Source organism: Echinops telfairi, unplaced genomic scaffold (genome assembly GCF_000313985.2).
Source record: "Echinops telfairi isolate 266 unplaced genomic scaffold, ASM31398v2 ScPeMD7_7404;HRSCAF=8442, whole genome shotgun sequence".
In the NCBI taxonomy this organism is placed as follows: Eukaryota; Metazoa; Chordata; class Mammalia; order Afrosoricida; family Tenrecidae; genus Echinops; species Echinops telfairi.
Window position 1 is genome coordinate 2,647,995 of NW_022111304.1, and position 17,837 is coordinate 2,665,831.

Here is a 17,837-nt window from a genome sequence, read left to right on the forward strand (position 1 = left end):
GCCACCTTTCTCATCCAGCTGTTGCATCCTCCCCTCCCCCATCCTTATGTGGCTTTCCCCCTCCTCTCCAGCTTCTCAGGCACCCCAGCCCATTCCCCAGGTTTAGGCCCCTCAAGGACCCCCTCCCTTTCCCCACACACCCCTCACACTCCTTGGCCTAAAAATAAGCAAGTGTCCTTTCCACGTCGTTGAGGCAGGCTCCTGATCACGGAGGCTTTGACAGAGGGGAGCGGATCTGTAGGCAGAGGGAGGAGCAGTGAGTATCTCTTGGACACAAGAGGGCCTCCCTTCTAGTACCTGCCCCTCTGGAGAGGAGTGCTGGTGAGCGGCCTTTCTACAGGGCTAGGTCCCTTCACCCCATCCTTGGGCCCTCGGGCCACAATCCAAGAACACCATTTCCCATGGACCCCCGTGCCCAGGGTGAGAGTCACACCAAGCTAAGGCAAGCAGAAGAGATTCAGGAAGTCCCTGGAGTTCCTCTAGGCTTTAGGGCTTACTCCCTCCTATTCCACATTTAAGGGCCAAAAAAAAGGATTTGCCTTCTCAAACCTGCCCACTCATCCGCTCATTCACACTGAGAACTGAGGTGCTCACACAGGACCAAGTTTGATGCCTCAACTCCCAGTGAACGTGAAAACACAACTAAGGCCTCAATTCCCAACTAAACCCAGAAACGGGAAGAGGCGGGGAATTCAAGTGAAGGAGGTGGTTCGAGAAATTGACAGCCCTCCTCCCCCTTTCCCCTCTAAATTCCAGTTGCTGCCCCATAGGCCCTCCCTGTGTGGTGGTAGATAACGTGGTAGAGGTAGCCTTTGCCAGGAAGAGGACCCTAAGTCCTAGTCCCACCGCCCTGGATCTGCCATGGCTCATCCTGTGCAGTCCGACCTCTCTGCTGCCAGGGTCTGGGGAGAAAGAAAAGCCGAGGGAAGTAATCCCTTCAGAAGGATGGGTTGGCTTGGCAGCAGAAGACATAGGGGCTTCCTGGTGGCGTAGATTTGACTCCAGGGACTGCTCTGTGTGGTTCATTTGCTCCTCGTCTTGTGTGCACTGGGGAAAAGGCGAAAGGAGACAGCAACACCATTCCAGGGAACATTCCAGAGAAGAGGCATCCAGGTTAGAGAGCCCTTGCCCTTTGGCTTCTGGTTTGCCCTCCTCTTGTGTCTCTGTCCCCCAATCCGACCGGACCTCCCTACTGCCTCCTGCTTTGAGAAGGAAGGGAAGAGAGCTCATCAAGCGCCTACTCCGTACTTGGCTTCACTTTCGCCGTGGCTAGTGTTTGTGGGAAGCTTCCCCTGTGCCAGTGTCTGGGCCCAGAACGTCATCCGGGTAATCTCCGTAATGCTCGTAACGAGGAGGGTTTTTTGGCCAAAGAAGTATGTTGTTCCAAGTCAAAAACTTTGTGACCAGAGCTGAGATTGGCTCTCAGGACAGTGGGGCCCAAAGCTGGTGCTTGCGTGGAGGCGCCACGCCGTCCACTGCACGGCTGCCCCTTCCTCCAGTGGAGATAGGAGGAAATGGAAGTGAAGTCTCCTACCCAAGGTCACCCAGCTGGTAGGGAGCAGGGCGGAGACCTCAACTCAGGCCTCTGAACGTGCGCCTGGCCTCCCCCCACCCCTCTGACACGCAGCTGTCCTCAGATCAGTGCCAGGAATAGACGAGCAACGTGTCATTCCGACGGTCTCTTTTTCAGTTTGAAAGACGCTTTAAATTGATTTCAGAAGCAGTTCGCTCTTAGGATGGAGAAAGTAGCGTAAGGCAAAAGAAGAAACTAGAAACATCTATAATGCCACCGATGTAGACACGTTCCACTTTGTTAGCTGCCCTTCTTACACCTTCAGCTCAGGCCCTGCTAGTGGAAATAAGTTGAAAGTCCCCTGAGACCCCGGAGTCCCGGAGCAGGAAAGACCCGCAGGAGCAGGCCTGACCCATCGCACCTGGCTCTTTTCCTCCTCTTCCTTGCAGCCCTTGGTGGGTGGGGCTGAGGGTAACCCTGGATCACCTGGCCAAGGTGAGGGTTCGCAGCTGCTAAAGAGAACAGGTTCCAAAGAGAGCCAGCCAGATGGTAAAGCTGGAGAATGCAGGCTCAGGCCTCGCCTTGGGTCCAGAGGAAGTGGAAAGGCAGGGTGCGCCCAGGAAGGACCTCGGCCCTGGGAGAGGAACACTACTGCCCTTAGGACCCGGTTGCGTGGATCTGGGAGTGGAGATTTGCCCTGGGCTGCCAGGAGACTGAGACCAAGTCTGCCTTTATCTGGTCAAACAGAAGAGAGGGCCCCTTCAGAATCCACCAAGACAGGCCCGGGACCTGGCTGCCCAGGAAGGCAGAGGAAGGAGGCGCCACTATGCCCATTGGCTCCGGACCTCCTCCTGTTCCACCTGACAGGGGAGTGCGGGCGTGCACAGGGGTTAGTGTAGTGGAAGCCAAGGTTCTCAGAGTGGACCCTGTCAAAGAGCAAAACCACACCAAACGGACATCAGATGGACAGGAAGCTTGGCCCTCGGGGTTCAATCCTATACCCTCTCAGGCTCCCACAGCATGTCAGGTGGTAGTTGGGACTCCAAAGACGTAGGTCCCCTGGATCACTGAAGTTCTCCCTCCCGGGGGCCTATTCCAGGGAGAAGGGGGGATCTCACCTGTCCTTGAGGGGGAAATGAGGGGGAGAACAGCAGACAAGTCCCCGGATTGAGACAGGTGCACCTGCATCTGGCCTGAGCACCTGGAGGGCCCGGCCAGCAGCTTGGCATTGGTGGGCAGTTCTTGGGACCGGAGGGCACTCAGAGGAGGTTCCGTTGGCACAGGCCTTCAACATGCCATGCTGGATGACGGAGGAGGAAGGATACATGGTGGTATCCTGTCCCCGAGCTGCCCTGGTGGCCTTGTGACGGGCATTTTTGAAACACCCACAATACATCATGTAGCTGAAATCGGATGTGCAGGGAGTTTGGGATCAAGGGTGGGCGCATGGGCAGGGGGCCACCTCATGTCCTCTGCTGGCTTAAAAAAGACTTAAACCCAGAGCCAAATCAAACCCATTGCCCTCATGCTGAGTCTACCTCGGCCCAACTCCACTGGCCAGAGCAGAGTGCTTGCTAGCATCCCCAGCGCTGGGGACCTTCCTGAAGGCAGGCAGCTTCATCTTTCTCTCCCTGAGAGGCGAGGGGGCTCAACCTGCTAACGTTCGGGCCAGAGGCACGACCAGAGTGCCTCCTGCTGATTTAGGTGACTGAGCAGCTGAAACCTAGCCTCCCAGGGTGCCCGGAGAACCTCTTCCCCAGAAGATGGGCGGTTTAGGGGCTACCCGGTCCCCTCCACCCTTCGGGAGAGTTCTGCATTGTAAACGCTTGAGGTGGGCTTGTTACATCCCCGCCCTTCCCCCACCTTCTGCATAATTGATGACCTTCCTCCCTTAGGGTGGGGCCAGGGGCTCTTAGCCGGGCTGCACCCCACCCTACCCCAAAGCCCTAGCGCCACGGCCCAGCTGGAGACTAGTGGGCGCAGCTGGTAGGTCAGGGCCAGTGGGACCCGGGAGCGAGCGCGCGCGTGCGCACGTGTTGGCAGAGGATCTCGGGTTTACTGTTGCCCCTGGGTCCGCAGCCTGAGAACCCGACTGGAGGTCAGTCAGCCCGGCTGATGCCCGCTGTCCCTGGCTCCATTTCCTCCTCCTCCAGCTACTCTCACCGTCCCCCAAGACACACAGGTGACATGGCTTCCCTCGGCAGCTGCTGGCCCTGGATACCCGAACGGGCTCTGGGGAGGCCTGGCGGGGAGGCTCGGCTTCAGATGTGGCTGAGCCCGTCACCCTCTGTATGCCAAGCCACCAGCCGCAGGCCGGCAATTGCCGTACAAAGCCAGCCCCAAAGCTCGGCTTCTCCAGAGAAAACGAGCTGGGCGGGAGGGTGGTCTCCGTGTTTCGGACCCCGTGCATGTCCATGGCCATCTCTTCTTTCTGCGAACAGCCCCCCCCGGGGGGAGGCCTGCTCTGCGGGATTTCACCGGCCCCGACTCCGAACCGAACGGGGCTCCTCTCTGGGCCCTGGGGTGGCACAGCGCCCCCGGGCCGGCCTCCCCTCCGACAGCGCCCGGCCGCCGCGGGCAGGGTCGGCCTGCGGGGTGGGGGCGCAGCCACGCGGGCCGGTCTGGGTCAGGGGCGGGGCCGGGCGCAGCCGCGCCCCCAGTCGCCGCCGCTCACGTGACTCTGGGCTAATCTGGGCCCGGTGACTTCACGCGACACCTCGGGCTCAGTCGTCATGGTTACGCCGCAGCGCCCGGCGCCTCCCCCTACCTGCTGTGCTCTGGGTTGCCCACCTCGACCCCCTCCTCCCTCTGCCGGAGCCGCCGCCCCACCCCGAGCCACGCGCCACGTGATGCCCGGGAAAGAGGTCGTGAGGAGGGAGGGGGCCCTGTGGCCGTAACCCCTTACTTTCCGCTTCGCTGCTCCAGGACCGGCCGCCTAGCGGGCCGGGCCCTGGGCTCTCCACGCGAGCCAGCGCTCTGGGTCCTTCGGAAGGACAGTCAGTCCCGGGCGCAGGCGGGGCTCACGGTGACAGACATGGCCGAAGCGCTCCCGCCTCGGGTCTCCAACTCCTCTGGAGAAAGAGGAGGCAGCCCACTCCCATAAGGAGTCACAGCCTCGCCCTGTCTGGTCGCTATGGGTCGGAATGGCAGCAAGATCCGTGCTTGACTAATCTGTGTGACTGCTTAACCTCTAAGCCTCTGAGGACTCCTGGGACGTGGGGGGCACTCGGAGCTGCCCGGGCCTGATTGTGCCTCCGTTTGCGCCAGAATACATCGGGAGTCTCCCTCACTGCCATGGCATCCATGCCGACCCACAGCAACCGTAACAGGCCAGCCTTGAGCTGCGTCCCCGCCACCGCCGCGCCTGTAGCTCTCAGGGTGCAGAAAGGCCTGTCCCACGTGGAGCCTCCGGCGGGTGGTTTCTAACTGTTGACCTTTCGGATTGCAGCCCAGACTCGTAACGCTACGTCACCAGGACCCCATAATGGGAGCGATACGCTGTATTTAGGCTTCAAATAATTCGTGAAAAAATGGAATGCAAAGATAACGGAAGGGGCCCATGAATATTTGAAGCGAACTTGTCCCTTAACCATTTGCTGCCCAGGAAACACCCCCAGAAAACCTTCTGGGGCAGTTCTACTGATAACACAGGGTCGGCCTCAGTCAGGGAAAACTCATGGCTGCTGGTTTGCCTCAGTCCTGTGACGCGACACGGGGCTACTTAATGTCTAACTCCTGAGGATTTAAAATGAGCTAATGTGCTCCTAACGGCGGACAGCAGAGCAAGCCTTTCCTAAGAGTCAAGCTTCAGCATCCTGTCCCCTGCGCGGCCGGACCACCAGTGCAGTGGGCCACGGTGAAGCTGGAGAGGCGAGAGGGGCCAAAGCAGAAGTGGTGTCTCTGGTCCCTTGCCCTAGAAAGGTTCTGTGGTGAGGTGAAGAATGGGTTAGAAGGAGGGAGAACTTGGTTCATGGCCTTGTCCCGGAGCAGGCGACAAACTTGGTTGGAGTCTGAGGAAAGCTGTGGATGTAGGACTCAGAACAGGCTGGCTGTCACGCACACCACCCAGATAAGCCTTGGAGGTGGGTGTGAAATGCAGGCAGGACCAAACACTGCGCCTTCTTCACAAGCCCTTGGCTTCCTGCTCGAGGATTTTTCAATCCACACTGTGTAGGTTTTGAAACTTTCACTGCGCGCACGCGCCCACATACACACTACCATCCAGTCAATTCCAACTCACAGTGACCCTGTATTGCAGCGGTTTGCATCCTGTGGGTTGAGATCCCTTTGGGGGTCGAGATCCCTTTGGGGGTCGAATAACCCTTTCACAGGGTCGCCCGGTTCATAACAATAGCAAAATCAGTTATGACGTAGCAACGAAAATAATGTTATGGTTGGGGGTCACCACACATGATGACCTCTGTGAAAGGGTCGGCAAAGGGCTTCCAAAGCTGTTAGTCCTTCGGGAGCCTCCAGCCTCACCTTCCTTCCAAGGAGCAGCTGGAGGGTTTGACCACCCGCTTTGCTGTTAACAATCCAACACTTGTCCGACAGCACCATCAGTGCAGCTCTGGCACTAAAGAGAGGCTAACCTGTGCCTGCCAGGAGGGACTTACCTCCAGTGACGTAAAAGACACAGGACCTGATCTTAGTAGCCTGGGGTGACCTGTCTACAGACCCCCCAAAACTTGAGACTCAATGTCATCAAATCAATTCTGACTCATGACGACAGGCTAGAAACGCCCCTGTAGGTTTCCAAGACTGGTAGCTCGGGGCAGTGGAGGGCGCCTGGTAGTTTGGAATTGCTAACCTTGGGGCTGGCTACCCAGCTCGTAAGCCTCTTTGCCAACAGACGAGAGCCACTGAACAAAAGCATGCCCATGAAGGCACTGAGTTAACCAGAGCTGACTCTCAGGCCCGCACCTGCAGGCATGTCTGTAGCAAGGCAGTTCTTGCCACCTTTCTCCCACTGATTCAGGATGTTTGCTCAGCATTCTCAGGAGACTGCGACAGGGGGCTAGGGAGGAGCAATCAGAAGGATCTGGCCCATGACTGGATGTGAAAGGAGATGGGTGCAGGATGATGTCTGGGGGCTCTGAGCAAGTTAGGGTGAACCCTCCTAAACTTACCTGAGGCCAGGTTGCCTGGAAGTGGCAGAAGCCGGTGTGCCGCAACCTCCCTGCCTCCCGCCCCTCCACCCCCCCACATACACACACACAGTTTACTAGTGACTGCTCTGAAGTGGGAAGCCTAAGCCGGGCTTGGTTGAGGGCAGAGGCAGGAGACCCATGTCTTCTTCTGACCCGGGGGTGGGGGAGGCAGATGGTCTGGTGGATGGTGAAAGGGGTGAACTCCTAGACCACACTGCTCGACCAGCAAGGTCATCTGCACACCCCCGCTGGATGGTTCTGCCATTTCCATAAAGTGTGGAGTGAGGGTTCAGAGGATGTAGTAACCAGAGAATGGGCCCCCGTGTGAGCCCTGGCTTAGACTAAGACTCTCTCCTGAGCGGACGTCACTTGTGTCATGTGTAGTTACCTGAGTGATCCCTGAATTGTCACCTGAGAATGGCTGCGTGGGGGACGCAGTCATTTAAGTGTGCTTCTGTCTGCAGGAGGCCCAGACGTGTTCCCATGTGTGCCTGAGGGTGAGGCGCCAGGTAGAAACGTGTGCACACCAGAGGCGCTGGAGGCTGGGGTGGGTTGGGGGAGACGTGGTGTGGTGTGCCTGTAACTGTGGGGGAAAGAAAATGTGAATTTCCAGAAGACCAGCCGCTCTGCTGACACGGTACTTGAGGATGCCACACATTTTGTAAATTAAGTGGGACTGTTACCTGTGTCTACCTGAGACTGATGCTCAGGGTCACCAGAGTAAGGGAGGCTTGGCTTACTAAGAGGAACCTGCTGGAGTGGAACCTGGCGTATAAGGTGTCCTAAGATGGGGACCAGGCTTCGGCTAAGTGCTATTCCCGGGAGGGCTGTTGTGTGGGCCCAGCTCCACAGGCTGCCTGCCCCCAGCTGGTGACCTAGGGCCCTGACAGCCCTTCCCTCCCTCCTCATAGGGCCCCCTGCTGACAACCACACGGGGCTCCAGAGGCCATGGCCTGCCTCCACGAGACCCGTACCCCGTCTCCCTCCTTTGGGGGCTTTGTGTCAACCCTCAGCGAGGCATCTCTGCGCAAGCTCGACCCAGACACTTCTGACTGCACCCCCGAGAAGGACCTGACGCCAACCCAGTGTGTACTCCGAGATGTCGTGCCTCTTGGCGTGCAGGGCGGGGGTGGGCCCAGCCCCTCCCCAGGTGGAGAGCCGCCCCCTGAGCCATTTGCCAATAGTGTCCTGCAGCTCCACGAGCAGGAAGCAGGAGGCCCTGGGGGGGCAGCGGGGTCCCCTGAGCGCCGTGCGTCCCGAGTGCGCGCCGATGAGGTGCGGCTGCAGTGTCAGAGCGGCAGTGGTTTCCTGGAAGGCCTCTTTGGCTGCCTGCGCCCGGTCTGGACCATGATTGGCAAAGCGTACTCCACTGAGCACAAGCAGCAGCAGGAAGGTAGGCAGTACCTGCAGGGTCCCCGCCCCGTCTCCCCCTCACAGAGCCCAGAAGTCCCTTAGCCGCCCAGGTCAGCCTCTGCCTTCCCGGCGGCACCCAAGGCCTAACCGGCTCTGGCCAAGGTTCTGCCTCGCCTCCCTTGGATCATCCCAGTCAACCCAATGCTTGCTGACCCTGCCCCCTGGCCTTCCCAAGCTCGAGTGTGGCTCAGCCTTGTGGCACTGTGCTTCTGCCCACAGACCTCTGGGAGGTCCCCTTTGAGGAAATCCTGGACCTGCAGTGGGTGGGCTCAGGGGCCCAGGGTGCTGTCTTCCTGGGGCGATTCCACGGGGAAGAGGTGGCTGTGAAGAAGGTGCGGGACCTCAAGGAGACCGACATCAAGCACCTGCGAAAGCTGAAGCACCCCAACATCATCACTTTCAAGTGAGGTCCAGCACAGGGGCTGGGGACACTACTGTGAGGGCGGAGCCCCACCTGGGGAGCTTGGGTGGGAATGGGGCCCAGGTGAGTGCTGGGTTGACTGAGGCCTTCATACCTGTTTGGCCCCCAGGGGTGTGTGCACCCAGGCCCCCTGCTACTGCATCCTCATGGAGTTCTGTGCCCAGGGCCAGCTGTATGAGGTCCTGCGAGCTGGCCGCCCTGTCACCCCCTCCCTGCTGGTTGACTGGTCCATGGGCATTGCTGGTGGCATGAATTACCTGCATCTGCACAAGATCATCCACAGAGACCTCAAGTCCCCCAAGTGAGTAGCAGGGAGCCCTTGTGCTGGTGGCCCCTCCCAAGCACTGCCTCAGGAGGGAGCGGTGAGCACCCTGCCACTGGGTGTCCCACATGGTTTACAACAGGAAGTAATGGCTGTAGTGAGGTATGTGGAGGGACCTGGACCCCAGCTGACTCCACTCTCTCCCAGCATGCTGATCACGTATGACGATGTGGTGAAGATCTCAGATTTTGGCACTTCCAAGGAGCTGAGTGACAAGAGCACCAAGATGTCCTTTGCAGGGACAGTAGCATGGATGGCCCCTGAGGTGATCCGCAATGAGCCCGTGTCTGAGAAGGTGGATATCTGGTAAGGACCGAGAAGGGTGAACAGCCAGGGTGCAGCCTTCGGCACCAGTGCAGTGATGGCCTGGCGGGCGCCCCTCGACAGGAGCTTCCCTCCCCTCCTAGGTCCTTTGGTGTTGTGCTGTGGGAACTGCTGACCGGTGAGATCCCTTACAAAGATGTGGATTCCTCGGCCATCATCTGGGGCGTGGGAAGCAACAGTCTCCATCTGCCTGTGCCCTCTAGCTGTCCAGATGGCTTCAAAATCCTCCTTCGCCAATGCTGGTGAGGAGCCTGGGACCAGCAAGGCTGGGGAAGTGGGGGCATGAGGATAACCAAGGGACGGCCAGTATCTAGAACCCAGGTATGCACAGGACTACAATCCTAAACTGGGAGTGGGGGTCAGAGCCCCATGAGGACTTCCCAAGAACCCAGGATGCAGGATTTGGGTGAGCGGAAGGGAGAGAACTGACGCATGGATGGCAGGCAGGGGTGCATTAAATTTAAGACAGACGTGTGCGTGTCAGGCCTGCCACCTTGCAGCTACCTGCCCTCGACTTGGGACAGGCTACTTCACCTCTGAAATGGACCTGTCAAGTAGGGTTAGCAGCATCTTGAGTCACTAGTTAAGAGCATACCAGGAGAATGGGGGGAGAAGGGGGCCTCAGGGAGAGCACTGAACCTTTGTTGGGAACCTCTGGTTGGGCATTTTCCCAATGTGTATGTCTTTCAAAGGAGTTTCCGGAAAAGATTTGCGCGGTGAGAGTTCGTAGGTCTGCTGCAGGGCAGCGTATTAACAGTCTGTTTGACCACAGAATGTTTCTATCAGAGTACATCCTAGCATTCTGTTCTGCAGAGCACTTTGGGGAAGATGCCCTAGTTCTTACCTGGCCCTCCCCCGCCTCCATCCCCATAGGAACAGCAAACCTCGCAATCGGCCATCATTCAGACAGATCCTGCTGCACCTGGACATCGCCTCAGCTGATGTGCTCTCCACGCCCCAGGAGACTTACTTTAAGTCCCAGGTGCGCTGTGGGTAGGAAGGTGGAGGCCTCTGGAGGGGTAGATGGGCAAAGGGCTGTGCCCCTCCAAATGGCAGCAGAGAAATGGCCTTCACCCCTCATTCTCCACCCCAGGCTGAGTGGCGGGAAGAGGTAAAGTTGCATTTTGAAAAGATTAAGTCAGAAGGGACCTGTCTACACCGCCTGGAAGAGGAGCTGGTGATGCGGAGGAGGGAGGAGCTCAGGTATGTGGTGGGGCAGGTCAATTCTTTCCAGGTCAACCCCATTCTGAGAAGTGTGGCTTCTCCACCCCCAAGTACACTGAATCAGTCGGCCTCTTAACAAGACCCAAGGGTCCCAGGTCACTAAACCACCCGCGGGTCTTATCCAATGCTAGAGGGTGGGGTTCCCAGTAGGGGACTGAACTGGTGGCATAGACCTAGACTGGGAAGAGATGGTGGCACCAGATGAGCCCAGCTCACCTTGGGGCACCCCTCCTTCTGCCCCCATGTCGCAGACACGCCTTGGATATCAGGGAGCACTATGAGCGGAAGCTGGAGAGGGCCAACAATCTCTACATGGAACTCAATGCCCTGATGCTGCAGCTGGAGCTCAAGGAACGGGAACTGCTCAGGTAAGCCATCCCACCTGTCAGTCTAAGCCCGCCTCCTGAGTGCCTGCTTACCCAGATCCTTTTCCTGGGCATATGCTCAACTGAGAAGGTGGCTGGGTCTTTAGGCGGGAGCAGGCTTTAGAGCGAAGGTGCCCAGGCCTGCTGAAGCCACATCCCTCGCGAGGCCTCCTGCACGGGAACACGGTGGAGAAGCTCATCAAGAAGAGGAATGTACCACAGAAGCTGTCACCCCATAGCAAAAGGTGGGACCCGAGTTCAGTGGGCACAGGAGAGCGGGGACAGGTGTGTGGGAGAGGGAGGGTGCTGAGGGTAACGGCATAGATCCTAAGTGTGGGCTGGTTTGAGCGGGCAGATTTGTAATCTCAGCCTTATTACTTTCCTCACCCCCCCCACCCCCACCCCAGGCCAGATATCCTCAAGACAGAATCCTTACTACCTAAATTAGATGCAGCCCTGAGCGGGGTGGGACTTCCTGGCTGCCCTAAAGGCCCCCCCTCACCAGGACGGAGTCGGCGTGGCAAGACTCGTCACCGCAAGGCCAGCGCCAAAGGCAGCTGTGGAGATCTGCTTGGGCTTCGTGCAGCTGTGCCAGCCCCTGAACCTGGACCAGGAAGCCCAGGAGGGGGCCCTTCAGGCTGGGAGGCCTGCCCCCCTGCCCTCCGTGGGCTCCATCATGACCTTCTGCTACGCAAAATGTCATCATCTTCTCCTGACCTGCTGTCAGCAGCACTGGGCACCAGGGGCCGGAGGGCCTCAGGGGAAGCTGGAGAACCTGGCTCACCCCCTGCGGCCCGGGGTGACACCCCGCCAAGTGAGGGCTCAGCCCCTGGCTCCACTAGCCCAGATTCACCTGGAGGGGCCAAAGGGGAACCACCTCCGCCAGGACCTGGTGAAGGGGTGGGGCTACTGGGAACTGCAAGGGAAGGGCCAGCAGGTCGGGGCAGCCGGGCTGGGGCCCAGCACTTGACCCCTGCCGCACTGCTGTACCGGGCTGCCGTCACCCGAAGTCAGGTAAGCAGACAAGGTCCTGACCCCCCTTCCCTGTCCTCTCTGGGTCCAAGTCTGAAACTCATCCCCCTGTCACCTCTTGGGGGCCCCACTTGTGATGCCCGTGCTCTTTTGGTCCCTGCAGAAACGAGGCCTCTCTTCAGAGGAGGAGGAGGGGGAGGTGGACAGTGAAGTAGAGCTGCCCTCAAGCCAGAGGTGAGATGAACAGAAAGTAATGGCATGCATTCTGCTCTCTGGGGTCTAAGGGAGAGTTCAGCTGTAGCCCCTTTTCAACACATAGGTGGCCTCAGGGCCTGAACATGCGGCAGTCACTATCTACCTTCAGCTCTGAGAACCCGTCAGATGGGGAAGAAGGCACAGCAAGCGAGCCTTCCCCCAGCGGCACACCGGAAGTTGGCAGCACCAACACTGATGAGCGACCAGATGAAAGGTCTGATGACATGTGCTCCCAGGGCTCAGAGATCCCACTGGACCCCCCTGCTTCTGGGGTGGCCCCTGGCCCAGAACCTAGCTCCTTGCCCGCCCCACAGCAGGATCCTCTCAGAAGAGAGCAGGTGAGTCAGATCAAATGCAAAGTGACCAGGTTTGGGAGCCAGAAGGCTGGTCATTTCAAAGATTTGGGGACACAAGGCAGTGAAATGCCGTCAAAACTCAAGGTCCAAATACAGAAGCTATTTAACCTCCAACTTGGTGATCTAGTGCTTACCAGCTGGGCTGCAATTCAGTGGGCAGTCTGAAATCACCCTCAGCTCACCCTTGGGAAAGAGGCTATGTCCATAAAGTCTTGGAAACTCACAGGGGAAGTGTTTGTCTTAAGTCAGTAAAATTGAGCCATCATCCATGTGATGGAACACCGGTGGCATTAGGCGTTAAGCTCTGGAAACTGATCAGTAAGGCCAGCAGCTTGAAGCTAACAGCAGTCCTCAGGGATAAAACCAAGGCCACTTCCTGAAATAAAGATTCACAGCTTCAAAAGCCCTAGAAAGCAGTTCTAGCTGCCCTGTGGATGTGTGTACACCTATCTATAGCAGAGAGCACCTATCATTGCCTCTTACTTGTAAGTAAAATGGCCGCTAATTGCAGCCTGGGACCACTAAGAGTTGGTGGTCTTGGGAAATCAGTAAGTAGCTTGGCTGCCTAGACGCCAAGTAGGAGAACTGAAGGAATCTATTTGTAAGCCAAGAGCTGCCGAACCCTGAACCCTCCCCTCAATGCTTTCTGCTCTGTCCCTCACAGGGCCCTCCCAATTCCGAAGATTCAGACGGTGACAGCACTGAACTGGACAACTGCAACAGTGGCGATGCCTTGCGGCCCCCTGCCTCCCTCCCTCCATGAAAGCCACACTTATTCCTTGTACATAGAGAAATATTTATATAAATAATATATATATGCGCCACATAATCAACAAAGATGGGGCTACCCAGCCATAAGTCAAGCTCAAGGGAGATATCCCCCACCCAATCATTCAACAGAAGCTCTAGGGCTGGCAGCAGCAGTGGAAATGATTAAGTATCACCCTAGAGCTGTGGGGACGGGGAAGCTGGCCCTCCGCGCTTCACCCCATTCCTTATGTTCAACAAAAGTGGGCAGGCACTAGACAAGCCAGGAGTGTGCCTCAGGCACGATCTCTGTACCTTGACCTGATCCTGGGGTGCAGGAGAGGGAACCACTTAGATGGCACTTTTTTTGTTTTCCGTTTACTGTTTACACATTTTGCACTGGGGAGGAGGGAGGTGAAGGCTGGCTCCTCCCGTCTGAGACTTCTCAGGTGGCAATGTAACTCATTTCTTTGTCCTTCCATTTCTCTGCCCAAACCCTGGCTAAAAGCCTGGGAGGGGCCAGGTGACTGATAGCATGTGATGGCTCAGGCTGAAGGAGTGGGGTACTGTGGAAACCCAATTTTATCCCTGGGCCAGATTAGGTGGGGACTGTCTCTTGTAACCCCTGTGAAAAACCTTGAAATATAACCACTCCATGCAGGCCCAGCTGTTGAGGGTTTTCTTGGTGACAGAATGGGGTGGCAGGCATGGGAAGCAGTAGGGGCCTTGGGTTCCTTACCTTTTGAAGATGCTGGACACTTCCTTTTTTCTCACTAAATCTTAGGTTCTCAAACTTAATTTGCCTTAGGGGAGGGGGGGGGCAATTATCATTCAGCAACCCCTTTTGAAGTCACCCTGGATCATTTCAGTGCACCGCCCACAACGGGGGCCAGTACTGCCCACTTTACAAATCACTACACTAGCTCATGCTCCAGCTGTCTACATCTATTTGCAGAAATGGCAGGAAACACATCTAAATTACTTTGGTGGACGCCTTAAGAGGCGATTCAATCAGACCTAAGGCCCAACTCCTAGTGGCTCTATGGGACTTGAGCCGGTCCATCTTTCCAAAAGCAGTAGGCCTCAACTTTCTCCCAGGGAGCGAGCAATTGGTGGTGATGTTATAGAAAGAGGACTGTAACCCAGCAGATAGCAGAAAGAAACAAAAATGGCAAGAAAGTTTTACAGTTTAAAAATGTACAGGGGGTTGCACCACGAACTCTAGTCAGATGGGGTGTCTGGCTGCCCCATGCATCCTGTTCCAATCAGGTCCTAGGAAAGGCAACCTTACCCCACCATATGGAAGAGTCCAGGGACCAAATGTACATACAATGTGCCATTTAAGGATAATTAGGACTAAATGCTACCAAAAAAAGATAGTGAGAAAACATCTGAACTGGAATAAAAGCTTCTATTTAAAACCCAAGCAGGGTCCTTGTCCTTTGAGAGTAAAGGTACAAAAACAAGACAACAGGAATAAACCCACATGAATCAGTGGCATCCAGTTTCTATTCACAAAGGAAAAGCTCCAGTCCATCTTTTAATTTTTTTTTGAAAAATTCCTGACATTACAGAACTAAACTGAAATGTATTAATATTCCACTCTTACATATCCATGACAAACAGAAAAAAAATTCATGAGCCAAAAAAACAAAACAAAAAACAGGAGAAGCTTATAAAACTAAATATGGATTTCAGCATTAACAGCTGAACAGAGAAAGGAATTAAAACGCTTTAATTAAAAAATCACGAGTGGATGATAAAGTGTAGAAACTGAAAATTTACCAACTATTTAAAACCTGGAATCGCTGACTGTTCAGAAACTACACAGATGGATCATGGGTGGTGGTGAACAGCAGAAAGGGGTTATGGATGAATCTGCATTGTTCTAGCTGCTCCCCATGCCACCCGTCTCCGAGGAAAGCCTGTAACACAGAAACAAACAAGAACTCAACATTAGTGTCCCAGAGCCCAGCGGCACCTCACCCAAAAACTCTCAGCCTGGGTTGTGCAGTGTGAAGTAGAAAGAATGAGGACCAAAAGGACCAGTGTTTCTGGTCGAGGGCAGCATGTGAAGGTTTCCTGGGTTACCCGTAGCACTTTCCTTACTCCCTAAGGTCCATGCTTCTTGAACTAAGAAACACTGAACTTGCACCTTAGTCATTCAGTGTTGGTGGTGTCCCTTCAAAACATTATTTGGAGCCTTTGTTCCAAACGTGAAACACTCCAAAACCTCCCTCCTAAAGGGTTATCTCAAAACAGGAAAAGGGCTCTTTGTTGCTGAGCTTATCTTAGCTAGTCCTAAGTGACAGAATACCAGTTCAGAAACATTTATCTGAAAAGTAGCAATGAGGCTAACCCTGAGACAGATCAGACAAACCTTCCCTCTAGAACTGGCTAATTTACCAGAGTGAAAGCCTTTTCATTCAGTGGCAATGGTTTAAAACACTAGGGAAGGTGGAAAGAGAAGCAGCAGTGGACCGGGGGTGGGAATGGTTTTGTGGGTTAGTTCTCAGGAGTTAATAGTGGCAGACAAAGATGACCTTAGCTTCACCATCTGCCTAGCTCATTCTAGAATCTCAGAAGCCTGGAATACTCTTGTAAACCAAATTCTCCACAGAAATGTCTGGTTACAATGCTATTCCACATCAAATAGGGCACTGGAGAACCTGTATCCAACTGAGGGGGGGGGTTGAGATATTTGGTGTTCAGCATGCTTCACTAGCAGATGGTCCCACTTTGAAGGGAACCAAATGTTGAGACTCAAGTGTCAATTCAAGTTATATCATAAAGATTTACATGTGATAGTGTGGCCACAAGAACATGACATTTATATCCCTTAGCAATCAACAGTTGGTGGGAAGAGGAAACAGCAAGGTCCCCTCAGCTCAACCTGATAGACTTCATTTGGGAGACCCGTCAGGATTGGTTCCAGACCACTGTAGTAAAGCAATCTTGCTAACAGTGACGCAACAAACTCTTGGCTTCTTAGCGCACACAAAAACTGTTTCCCTCACACTGTTGTCATTGTTCATTAGGTGTTTAATCAGAGAAGCGCCGTCAAACCAGGCAATCACCAGTGGTTTCTGCAGTTCGGCAAGGTCGTCGATTCCCCAAAACTTCAAATGGGATCTAACTAGAGAAGTGGTAATTAACAGACCCCCAATGAAAGGGTTCACTGGGGGAAATTTAAGTACAAAGACCCAAGGACTTGCTGAATATAGCTTTGACTTAGGACCTACGTAAGCTTAAAAAATTAAGCTAACACAGTAGGGTGGCATACTAGACCCAATGACCTAGGGAGAAAAAAACTGCCCACAACGTACACCAAGACTAGTGAAGATTTAGAGGGCAGAGACAGTAAATTAGAAATATGCTAAGAGCTTCAGGGCAGGAAGGCCACATGGGGGAGCTCTAAGGTTTATAACCCATAATCCCAATTGAGGGGTCACGGATAACACCAAAGAACAGTAGTTCTCAACCTGTGGGTCGCAACCCTTTGCGGGGTCAAAGTACCCTTTCCCAGGGGTTGCCCGATTCATAACAGTAGCATAATTAGTTATGACGTAGCAATGAAAATAATGTTATGGTTGGGGGATGACAACATGAGGAACTATATTCAAGGGTTGTGGCATTAGGAAGGTTGAGAAGCACTGCCACAGAACCTTCTGAAGTAGGAAGTGTAAGCCAAAGGGGCCATGGGACACAAGGAGCATCAGAGAAGAATCTGTACAAACAGATGTAGGACACTACTTTCCATCCTGCTGCGTGTCCTCTGGCTTTCGCGGTTTCTCCACTGTATGGAGAACTGTATGGGATAAGAGGGTTACCGAGTAAAAGCAGAACATTGTAAGTTGTGCCTAATCATTTACGTGGTCTCAGAACGTTATCTTTTTTAAGATCTTTTATTCATCTGTAAAAGGGGCTGTCCATCCTTAAGATTCCTCAAAATCCTTGATTCCAATTCTCTACTCCTGATAGTGATGATGGGCGAGTGCACATGGGGAATCATCAGAACTGACTGAGGGGACTCAGAAAAGAGGTGTGTGGTATTAATTCAGAAGGCTGCAGAAAGAAGCTGTCAGTCCCTCCCACCTTGTGTCCCGCCCCGCCCCCGCCCCACCCGCAGGTGTATGCTCTGTAAAGATCCAAAGTCACTGCTCACTGCTCATGGGAGGAAAGCAGAAGCCTGTCACTGACACTCGGATTACTCACTACTGTTTGCAAGGTAAGGACTCTTGAGAATTCATCAAATTCTCATGTTCTTGTCAATCATGATGGACACAGACCTATGTTCGTTAGAGTAGCATAATAAATTGCTACACCATTCATTAGCTCCAGATCCTAAAAAGCTAACTTGGTTTATGACTTCCTAGTTGAGCAGTTATAGATCACAGACCCAGACCCACCCTTTTACCCTGCACAGTACACGGTGGAACTAGGTGCTTACTTGGCAACTTTATTACAGCTAAAACACAAATTTGGCCAAGGCGGCCTGCTGATAAACCATTGAATATAAAACAAAAAATTTTTAAAGGGGAAAAAAAGGGGGGAGGGGGATTAATGGATAAGCTTTTATTCATTAACACAGAGCCTAACACATTATTGTATTGCAAGGCAGAGTAAAGCTACAAAAAAGAAAAATAATAAAAGGTAACAGAATAAGAAAGAGCAAGAACTGTGGTTCTAGATAAAGAATTCAACAAGTCAGACTCGGAAACAGGCACTCAGCGCAAGTGGCCTAAACCTAAACAAGGGTCACCACACCGCTTCCC

At 54.5% G+C, this 17,837-nt stretch overlaps 2 protein-coding genes across 12 annotated transcripts in view; one reads left to right on the forward strand and one right to left on the reverse strand.

Moving 5' to 3' along the window:
• Positions 1–7,294: 7,294 nt before the first annotated feature.
• Positions 7,295–14,488, forward strand: MAP3K12 (mitogen-activated protein kinase kinase kinase 12). Of its 2 annotated transcripts, XM_004716870.2 has the most exons (14): positions 7,295–7,748; positions 7,848–8,056; positions 8,296–8,479; positions 8,607–8,798; positions 8,967–9,125; positions 9,227–9,385; positions 10,017–10,125; positions 10,237–10,346; positions 10,619–10,735; positions 10,840–10,977; positions 11,140–11,746; positions 11,868–11,938; positions 12,024–12,297; positions 12,980–14,488. In XM_004716870.2, exons 1-14 carry the CDS (start codon positions 7,612–7,614, stop codon positions 13,076–13,078), a joined length of 2,565 nt encoding a protein of 854 aa, XP_004716927.1. In that variant the 5' UTR covers positions 7,295–7,611; the 3' UTR covers positions 13,079–14,488. The 2 variants fall into 2 exon arrangements, with proteins under 2 accessions (XP_004716927.1, XP_004716926.1); XM_004716869.2 differs by having other exon boundaries at positions 7,295–8,056.
• Positions 14,489–14,562: 74 nt separating this feature from the next.
• The window catches only part of PCBP2 (poly(rC) binding protein 2), a 19,231-nt gene continuing 15,956 nt past the window's right edge, over positions 14,563–17,837 (reverse strand). For all 10 annotated transcript variants that reach the window (XM_004716868.2, XM_004716866.2, XM_045296347.1 and 7 more), the window contains one exon: positions 14,563–14,987. In XM_004716868.2, coding sequence (XP_004716925.1) covers positions 14,951–14,987 — 37 coding nt within the window. In that variant the 3' untranslated portion in view covers positions 14,563–14,950. The remainder of the gene's footprint in view (positions 14,988–17,837) is intronic.

Coding starts and splice junctions, on each gene's coding strand:
- MAP3K12 (XM_004716869.2), top strand. CDS start 7,612: ATGGCCTGCCTCCACGAGACCCGTACCCCGTCTCCCTCCTTTGGGGGC. Junction 11,939..12,023: donor GAGCTGCCCTCAAGCCAGAG/GTGAGATGAACA, acceptor TTCAACACATAG/GTGGCCTCAGGGCCTGAACA. Junction 12,298..12,979: donor ATCCTCTCAGAAGAGAGCAG/GTGAGTCAGATC, acceptor TGTCCCTCACAG/GGCCCTCCCAATTCCGAAGA.